At 31.6% G+C, this 10,931-nt stretch overlaps 1 protein-coding gene across 1 annotated transcript; it reads left to right on the top strand.

Moving 5' to 3' along the window:
• Positions 1-2,333: 2,333 nt before the first annotated feature.
• Positions 2,334-6,394, top strand: LOC139864458 (uncharacterized). Its single transcript, XM_071853039.1, has 2 exons — positions 2,334-2,642; positions 6,162-6,394. The coding sequence occupies exons 1-2, from the start codon at positions 2,334-2,336 to the stop codon at positions 6,330-6,332; spliced, it is 480 nt and encodes a 159-aa protein (XP_071709140.1). The 3' UTR covers positions 6,333-6,394.
• The last annotated feature ends 4,537 nt before the right edge of the window (positions 6,395-10,931 follow it).

The raw sequence follows: 10,931 nt of genomic DNA on the forward strand, positions 1-10,931 counted from the left end.
AAGTTATAACATAACTTAATTTTCATTAACTACTTAACACGAAAACATATAATTCAAGTAACATTCGTTAAACATATAACTTAAAAAGTTGACTAAAAAGTCAGGTCGTTATAACTGGTTCGCACGGACAAGGCCTTCGTTCGTAAGATCGAAAGGTCGTTCGCATGAACCTGCAAGAACAACAACATACATGTTTTCAAGCTTTTTGCACCTAAATCTCGATTTCTACTAGTTTTAGTCGCTTCAATGGATCACGAATACCACATAATACATATAGAACATGTTTCTACACTCAAAACACACTCAAAAACACATTCAAGTCATGAATCAAGCATCACAAACACATTTTACAAAAACCCACATAAAACACAATTTAATTCATCATAATATGAGATGTTTACCTTGTTTGGATCCCTGAAACTAGTAGAATCAGATACACAAAGTCACAATCTATAATTTACACTTTTTTATTCCAAAGATTAGAGAGCAGAAGAGTGTTTGAGGTAGTGATGAATTTGAGATCCGCGGGTACCCGCGCCCTTGATGGGCGGATAAAAATCAAAAATCTTTACCCGCGGGTGGGCGATGGATGTAATCATGTACTAGCTGAAGGGTCGCGGGTGGGTGATAGATGTAATAAATTCGTTGCGGGTAAAATCCGATCCGAAAATCTGTAATACCCGTTTGAATAATCCATGGATATACCCATTCTCAATGGGTGAAAATAACCACCTTGAATAAATGGCCAATATGTAATAATTTGCTCCGTATAAGTTTCTACATTCCTCATATCATTTTGGTATCGAATTTTTTACTAACTAGAGCATCTCACAACTACAAATTACATGCATTATATGATCAAAGCATGTTGTTATTTGTTTCGTTTATTTGACTATCTTAATTAATCTAATTTTTACCTATCACTTTAGTAATTCGTCAACCTAGTGTATGACTAGTTTTAGCAACTAAATTTTGATTTTTAATTTTAAACATTTTAGCATCACATATATTAGCAAAGTATAATTAGTTGATGTTTTCATTTTGTTATATCATAAGTATATGTGTATATGATTGGATAATGTTTTTCATGTCACTTTGAATTATGGGATTATATATCAGGAGGCCGTCAAAATTTAATGTTTTGTGTTTGTAGGTCACCCATATTTGAAAATGATTTTGTAGGCCACTCACGTTTATCTTTTCGTGTTTTTAGGCCACCTATATTTGAAAGTGTTCTTGTAGGCTATCCAAGTTCGTATGTTATTACGTATATACCAAATTCGACTAAAACTCTTTGAAAAAAATATATAATATGCAAATGCTCGTGTATTTGGTAACAAATAATCGTTATATAGATAATGTTAATTAAGAAAAACTTTGTTATTTGTTCGATTATTATACATTTTTAAATGAAATTTTAGTCAGAAATGGTACGTATGGAAAGACACGAATTTGACTGTCTAGAAAATCACTTCCAAATATGGATAGTCTACAAACACGAAAATATAAATTTTGGTGGCCTACAAAATCATTTTCAAATATAGGTGACCTAAAAACACAAAACAATAAACTTGAATGACCTCCAAATATATAATCCCTTGAATTATTGTTATAATTATTTTTGATTTTGAATACTTGAATTAACATATATACTTCAGAAATAAGATCTGCAGGTAAATTACCTGCCACCCGCGAATATCTGTGGGTACGGGCATGGATCTAAAAATAATTTCGTTAACCAAGATACGCGAGCTAATGGATCATCAAAAAATCCGGGGATGCGAGTGATGGATGTAGTGAATCCGCGCCCATGACCTGCGGTGCCATCCCTAGTTTAGGGTTCTTGATTTGCCAAAATAGGTAAGTCTTGAGCGATTTGGAGTATATATCAGTTAGAGGTTTCTTCATAGGGAGGAAATCTCACTTTCCATTTCAAGGTTCATTTTCGATCTTAAATATAGACACTGAAATTAACTACGGACATCAATGGTGTATATCAGGATAGTTTTTGATAAATATATTACTCACCCCCCCCCCCCCCCCCCCCCCCCCCCCACCTTCACCTATAAACTCCCAATAAACACATAGACAATACACACAAACATTGACAAAATTTTCTTTTCAACCTTCATCTGTAAAGTTTCTCACTTGCACATGCTCTCCATCTTCAACCTTGTGAATCTTTATATGAAGGCTGCACACTACCTTTTTTAAACCTAACATGCTCTAATAATGCAATTCAAAATCAACCCAATTCAATCTTTCACCAAAAATCCAAACTTTTTCAAAATTTAAGAACAACTGTGTTTTTAGTGTAATTATTTTGTTTTTTTATGGGTCATGATGATAATGCACATCAATGGGGTTTCTTGCCACCAACTCAAGCTCCATCATGGTACACACAAGATCAAAGAGATGATAATTGGAGACACTTTGATAAATCTGTTAATGCCATTTCTTTTGGGTTTGTAGCCACTGCTATTTTGATTTCTATGTTTCTTGTTATGGCAATTTTTGAAAGGTTTCTTAGAACAACTTCGCCGGAATTGTCACCAGACGGCGACGGTGGTAGCCGGAATTATGCCGGAGGTGTTGGTTCTCAGATAGCTATCAGTTCAAAATTAAATCATTCTTCCCTTAAGGTCAGTTCTTCAAGTTTTATACTTTGTTTATTTTAGTAAAATAATTAAATAAATTTACATAATCTGAATTTTTAATGTATTTCTTAAATTTGTGAATTCACTTGATTGTGGGTTTTGTCTGGTTATCTGAAACATAATTGGTGAAATTGAAAATATTTATTTATTTTATTTTTTGTGTGCATTTGCTGAGTTTAATTTCTTAACATAAACAAAATAACAATAAATTCCTTTAATTCTAGTTCTAGTATACAACATAACAACAACAATAAAACCCAATACTACATGAGTGGTGTATGGGGTGAGATGTAGATGATCCTTCCCCTCTCCAATAATAAAGACAAGTCATTTCTGCCACCCCGAGTGAAAACACTATCAAAAGTAGAGAAATTCATCTCTCTCTATTCGACGGATAGATTCTCTCTATTCGACGGATAGATAGATTGCTTCCGAGTGGACCTCCGTCCAATAAGTAGAAAAAATATTTTTAAAAAAATAAAATAAAACTAAGACACCATTAAAATGGTAAAATCAAATTTCCATGAGTTTTAAATCCTGCCTGAAAATTTAATTTAGGCTTTAAGAGTCAGTCAAGTCTCCAATAAATCGACGCTTACAGTCGACTAACTAGAGCCGTACTTTAATTCTAGTATATATATATATATATATATATATATATATATATATATATATATATATATATATATATATATATATATATATATATATATATATATATATATATATATATAAAGTTTCCTTCTTTAACTATCAAGTGTTAGTTTTATTGTGACTATTTTGATAAATTAATAAATAAATAAAAAAAGGTTATCCTGAGTTTATAAAAAGCTCACTATTTAATTATTTATCACACCAGGAGATATTTTGTATGGAAACTGGAGAATTTTAATAGGTAACTGTAGCATAGAAATTACTCAGTTTTGCTTAATAATAATGTTCATATAAAAAATGTCAAGAGTTAAAAAAGTAAACTCAAATAATAATTTTAATTTTTGGATCATAAAATAGAATGTTCATTTGCTTATAACCAAACTAATTTAAAAATAGTTAATATGATATGATTATAAAACTTATCAGTGAACTGTCATCTTCTAGCAGAATGAATGGAGTGATTATTTTTGCTACATTGTAGTAGTATTTATTTATTATATTTATATTTATATTATAATATGATTTATTTAATTATATATTTAATATTTAATTACTACTGTACTTAATAATTTTAGGAAATGTCTAAAATGAGTAAATTAAATTGGAAGTAATTTGTTAGTTCACAAATTTCATTCTTTTTGTGGGGTTTTGGAACTTTTGAAAAAGTTTATATTGTTTCTTATGATTTACTGTTTAAGGCAACCATCGAATTTTCTTTCATAAAATTGTGATATGAAAAAGAAAGGAGTTTGCTTGATTGAGAACATGCCCATGGCCCTCTTTGTCAAGACAAGGCCATGCTTCTGCATGCCTTTTTTGTCTCTTGTTTTTCTCAACTCTCTAGTTTTGGGCCCAATTGAAACCTTTTATCTATTCTATATGTATTTTTGACAAAATATTGCAATTTCACTCAATTGTTTCACCTTTTTTTGTGTCTATATGTTAGTTCGTGTCATCATGTTATATTCAATAAAGCAAGTTTGAACGAAAATTTTGTGGCCATTGTAACAATCTACTTGCAATAGTTTCTATAATAACTAGCAAATCATTTCACAACTTTTTATAATTTTAGAATTCTTAACTTTATCGATGATTTTTGAACCCAAAAATTAATAATTATTGTTAAGGAATAGTTCATATGTATCGTATCTACCAAAGGGCCATTGTTTAGCGGGGGTGAATAAATTTGCCTTTAAAAAAATGTATCATATATCTTGTGTCCCACTTGGTTGGTGAATAGTGTAAGATGCTTAGAAAATTGTATGGTTTAATGGTGGTAGGGATATAGTAACGTAAATCTTATATATTATGCCCACAAGAAACAAGAAGGGTGATGTTTATTTTTGTATAAACGTATCTATTACTATTATTTTAATATCATGTGGAGGCTACCACATACAGTATGTTCTTGATTATGATAGTTGCATATAAATATAATGTCCCCATATAAATGGCTAGCTGGTTTCTTGTCCTAATTTGCTTTGCCTACATTAAATTGTTCTAATTTTGGTTGGCAATATACAAAGGCATCATGTTATCACTAAATCGTAACAATATTAAGTGACGGAATTATGTAAGGGCGGATTTAATAATTACGTATGGTTTTGTGAGTTGCGACGAGACTTGTAAACAGGGGCGGATCTAGAGTGTTACAAGTGGTTGAACGGGACACCACTGCAATATGCAATGTAGTGAATTTTTTTTTTTTTGGTTTTTAACTAGTGATACTAGTTGATAGTGTAAATTTTTTTGTGTGACACCACTAAAATAAAGCATATAGTAGAAATTTTTTTAGGGTATTAGTCGGTGACATCCGCCACTGCTTGTAAACCAACCAGCGTTATATGCTACTTTGTTATAGTTTTGGTTTATTGGAAGCACAAAACTACACTATGGCCATAATTTATGTGGTATAACAGTGACAGTATAATGGATGATCAACTGTGTATAACTTTATAACAAAAACATTACATTAAAATTTACTATTAAATTACTACATTTGTCCTATCCAGCGTTATATATTACTACTAACTTACGTACGAAATTTCATTTCTATCAATACATTTGTCCTATCGAGACAAATAATATTGATATAATTAGTAATTATCAATTTGTCGGGATCGGCTTAAACCAACATATGCCCGTATTTTAAGGAGTCGAATGAATCAAGGCATGATTTTGTGATACATTTTCAACATTTTTTGTATTTATCCTTGTAAAATATGTGTTTGATTCTATATTGTTTGTCGTTTCTACCTTATTATACGCTAAAATAAACTACTTAAATATTAATTTATTATTATTATATTACATCATGCATTGAAATAGAGTTCGTTTTTGGAAACTTCAAAGATTGACTCATCATCTTTACATGTTGCTTGTTTTTTACAATGGGTTTGGTTGCCAATGTAAACTTGTTTAGCATTTTAATTTTAACATAAAACAAGTTGTATCGTTTATTTCAATTAATAAATGCAAATAGCATAAAAACCTTAGATAACATGACTTTTTCGAGCAAAAGGCTGATAACCTCGAACCTAAATAGGTTCACAGTTGGTTATCTATCCATAATGCACAAAATATAAACTGGCCACCACCAATTACCAACTAAGCTACCCGTTATCAACATCAGTCAATAAACGGAAATTAATATATCCACTATCTAAATTACTTTTTCCACCATAAATTATTTATTAATAGGTTGTATTGTACAACTAAATAATGCAAAAGTGTGAGGGATGAAGTAATTTGGAAGGTGGATATATCAATACCTTTAATAAATTGGGCGATATGCAAGTCGTATTAGTACGTTTAAAAAAATCCTCAATATTTATCGTTTGTTTATTTTAGATAACAGAATGTGCTAGAGAAGTTTCAGTATTGATGCCTGGAGAAGATGTTCCAACGTTCATTGCTCAACCGGCTCCTGTACCATGCCCCTTAGAGCGTATTCCATGGTCCCCGGACCCACGGATCTTGTATCCAAAGCTTACATCAAACGTGAATTCTCGATCAAACTAAACCATTGTATGACTTGTTTAGATCATATCCATTATCTATTTAAGATACATTGTTGGCATTTCTGAGAGTTCATGCTTTAATTCTCCATGGCTTCTCCAGGGTTTATAGAGTATAACCCTAATGATAATGGGTTTGATTTTGTATATATTGTTAGTTAATTTAAGCTAAGCTTCATTATTAACTTGTACTTGTGTTAACGATTTCTTATTTTATCTTTTAGTTATATTCATAAGTATGAGGTATAGTGTATGTCTCCAACTAAATATTAATTTGATTAACAATTAAAGAAGTGCTTGATGTGATTTAGTTAGATATGACAGCCCACAATGATGATCAAAGTATTCCATATAAATTGTTTGTAATGTACACTGAACGATAATGTGAAAGCATATAATAGCAATTAAATAGATATAACAAAAAATATTAAATGATAACATATAAACTGATACTCTGAGTCGCTGATAGAAACAACTAATATATCAATAATAAGATATAAAAATATTGACTAGGACTAACACAACGATATACGGAGTTAAATTAAGACCACTTCTTAGTTCTTACCTCTTGATTATTTTTGTCTGGAGTCAAAATTTGCATTTTTGAAAGATAGTGAAAAATCTAACTATAATGTAACATTGTTAAATTTGAAGAATGTGTTAAATTTGTATAGGTTCCACTTATTTTTATTTAAATAAAACAAAATAATAATAATTATATGATAAATAACAAACATTAACTAATATTAAATTCATAAAATAAAAATTACATTAATAATTAAAAATTTTGTGTAGGTCCCAGCCAATCAGGCTCAACCACACGTCTCAAATGCTACAGTGTTTGGCCGTTGAAGTGAAAACAAACGCCCCGTTAGCGTTAAACTAATGCCGCGTAACATACGGTAGTAAGTAGTGACGTTTAAAATGTGTCAACTTGGATTTAACGCTGTTTTGAAGCTGGTAACAACAGGTCTAGTTTAAAGAACAAAGCAATATTGATTATTTGAGTGGTGTACATTTGTTTCAACTTCTACTTGGTTATACAAGAATGACAAGTGAAGGAGGGTATATGAGGTGCTCGTAGATGTTGAGGTCATTTTCAGGTTAGAAGGATAAATTTTTTCATGCTCTTTGTTGCTACTCTCGGTTAACATTGGATAGCTTCTATTGTAATTGTATACCCTTAAATTCAAATGTTTTGTGCTCCCTAAGATACATGCATCAAGCTCTTCATGTTTTCAAAGTCGGTCTACTCAAAGTTCGCCAGAGCGTTGCTTGAATGTTGTACATATATGGGGTTGCATTGCCCTATGTTACTTCATTGTCATTTCTGACAGTCTCATTCACGTTAAATTGGGACTCTTGCGTAGGGGTGTTCTTGTTCGGTCGGTTTATGGTTTATGTGATTTATTCGGTTTGGTTTAATCGGTTTTCAAGAATATTTTTGAGAACCAATAACCGAATCAAATTTGATAAAACCAAATAAGAAATCGGTTTACACGGATTGGTTTTGATCAAATAAACAAAAAAATTTCCATGAAAACTGTGTAGCTTTTTTTTTTTTTAGAAAAACAAACATATTTTGTTGATTAAACTATAAGTATATATAATTGATACAATAGTTTCTCCCAAGAATGCATTTTGAGAAGCAGCTCAAGAGTATAAAACCCATATTTATAATATAAACTATATCAATGAGCTGAGTAGCACAAAAATAAAAAATGAAACCAGCACCGATTCCAAGTATAAAGAATTCATAATACAACGTAATTGATAAACAAATTCTACTATTAAATTGAAATCAAACCAATTAAAACATTAAACTCAAACAAGAATAAATAAAAGATAACTCATACTTAAAATTTAAAATAAATTAAATTAAATATTTAGTATTAAATATATATTCCATAAATAAAAGTATATTTCAGTTTTTCGGTTTGAAACCAAATGTTAATTTGACAAACCAAATCCAAACCGAAAACTATAAATATTTTCGGGTGAAACCAATAAATCAAATCAAAACCAAATAAGTCAATCCACTTTAACCAAATCAATTTGGTTTGGTCGGTTTCATGGTCGAAACCGTTTAATGCACACCCCTACTCTTGCACGGGATTTCATACGTAAAAGTTTTGGAGTACATTAGATTCAAAGTCTTGTTTATTGTTTATTGATGAATTTAAGTGTTAGGCGTGTACAATGAAAAAGATCAAATTTGGGACGTGTTACTTGGGCTACATGAGCAAAAGAAGTCACTCTTACTAGTTTTAATCAGCGTACGGATTAGGTTGTACGTGTTTGTTAAGGTCACGTTTTTGGTTGCTATTGTTTAACGACTGTATCATTTGCTTTTATCTTCGGGCTCAGTGATTTGTTGGTTATAAAAATCACCAGGGTGTCCTGTATTGTAATTGAGCCTCAGTCATCTTTTTGATGGTTGGGCTTTATCTATTTAATTTTTTCTATTTTTTGTCAAAAAAAATAAAAAATAAAAGGTCTAGTTTAAAGCATCTAAATGCGTTTCATATAAATTTATTGGTCTTGACACGTTTTGGGCCTATAAAAACATAGTATAAGATTAAAGCCCAAAATGAATTTATCCAGATTTTTAGTAAAAGTTTAACGAGCTTCGGATATCAAATTATGTGGGAAAGCTACCTCGATATTGTAACTTTTTTTTTTTTTTTTTTTTTGAACAGCGATTGGGATCGGGACTTTACCACCCGTTGCGATCATCTCCCATTTCGACTATGCCGATGCAGCAATATTAACCCCGCCTTCATCGCTGCCCGAGAAAAAACCTTGAAACCGATTCAAGGGGCACGGCCAAGTAAAACTCCCCTCCCCTTTATTAACACCTAACATTTTTTATTAATAACATCCTTCTGGTAATTTGCTAGAAGAGGAAAAAACACGAAATTACATTAGATTTAAAAACCATTCGTTACAACTTACATCAACTAAAAATCTAATAAAAAAAAAACTACAAACAAAATCAAATATAAAAGATTTTTTTATGTCTTCGCGGGGAAATAACACACTGTTCTTATACCCTCAAATGTGTCAAACAACAGCCGCAACTATCACGAACATCTTTGACTTCGAACTTTCGAAGGTTCACTCGCACCCCAAACATCAAATCAAGGCATTACCTAAATATAAACATCAAATCAAGGCATTACCTAAATATAGTAATTTACTTTTTTCTTACCATGATTACCTAAATATGGAGACAACTTGTAACACCACAGCTTAATATGACCACAATATTGTCCGCTTTGCCCGCAGGCGCACGGCCTTTTCTTGGTGACCACACATGAGAAGCACTTTCCCAGGAGGTCACCCATCCTGGTAGTGCTCTCGCCCGAGCACGCTTAACCACAACGTACTCGCACACCTGCTTTGCCTGTAGTCCCAAAACGCGTTGTGTCATTTAAGCGTGAGTATTACCATATAATCCCATGATCACTCATGTCCGTGGGCGATGTGGGATTTGCCTAGGGTGTTACATTCACCCCCCGTCAGGGACTCATCGTCCTCGATGAGGTTTGCCCCACCACCCCCAACGGCACATGAGTGGCTTTGATACCATTCTCTAACACCATAACTTAATATGACCACAATATTGTCCGCTTTGCCCGCAGGCGCACGGCTTTTTCTTGGTGACCACACATGAGAAGCACTTTCCCAGGAGGTCACCCATCCTGGTGGTGCTCTCGCTCGAGTACACTTAACCACAACGTACTCGCACACCTGCTCTGCCTGTAGTCCCAAAACGCGTTATGTCATTTAAACGTGAGTATTACCATATAATTTCATGATCACTCATGTCCGTGGGCGATGTGGGATTTGCCTAAGGTGTTACACAACTCTATAAAGAGAAATCATACAGACACAAAATGTAAAAAATTAGTTTTACAAAATGAACTAAGGATTTGTAGCTTATATGGAGAGAGAAACATGAGAGGTATATGATAAAAGATGTTTTTGATTAGTCCATCCATGATCAAGATATTTTGTGAAAGGTTAAAGTTACAAATAAATTAAATACTTTTAATTTTATTCTAATATATGCTATATACTTCAAAAATTATCATTATAGATCATAAACTTGTAAAACATGTGTTGATGTAAACAAAATGAGAGCGATTACCTGCTGGACCGGTAAAATATATCATTTTTTCTTAATTGTTTTGAGAGTTAAAGTTACAAATTGATAATATACTTTCCATTTTTTTTTTTTCAAAACAGGCTATATATATATATATATATATATATATATATATATATATATATATATATATATATATATATATATATATATATATATATATATATATATATATATAATACTAATACAACAACAACAAAACCCAATACCACCTAGGTGGTGTATGGGGAAGGTGAGATGTTGTGATGACCCGGAAATTTCTGACCAAATTTAAACTTTAACTTTATATAAGTTCGACACGATAAGCAAAGTCTGTAATGTTAAGTCTTAAAAATTTTGAACTGTGTTCATGTTTACATTTGACATCTGACTATTCCGACGATTCACGAACGATTGTTTGTAAATAAATATGTATATAGTAAATATAAATAT

This window comes from Rutidosis leptorrhynchoides, chromosome 8, assembly GCF_046630445.1.
Source record: "Rutidosis leptorrhynchoides isolate AG116_Rl617_1_P2 chromosome 8, CSIRO_AGI_Rlap_v1, whole genome shotgun sequence".
NCBI lineage: Eukaryota > Viridiplantae > Streptophyta > Magnoliopsida > Asterales > Asteraceae > Rutidosis > Rutidosis leptorrhynchoides.

Bases quoted from the DNA above. Each gene is read 5' to 3' on its own strand.
- LOC139864458 (XM_071853039.1), top strand. From the start codon at position 2,334: ATGGGTCATGATGATAATGCACATCAATGGGGTTTCTTGCCACCAACT. The intron at 2,643-6,161 runs GTCAGTTCTTCA...TGTTTATTTTAG, and splicing joins TAAATCATTCTTCCCTTAAG to ATAACAGAATGTGCTAGAGA.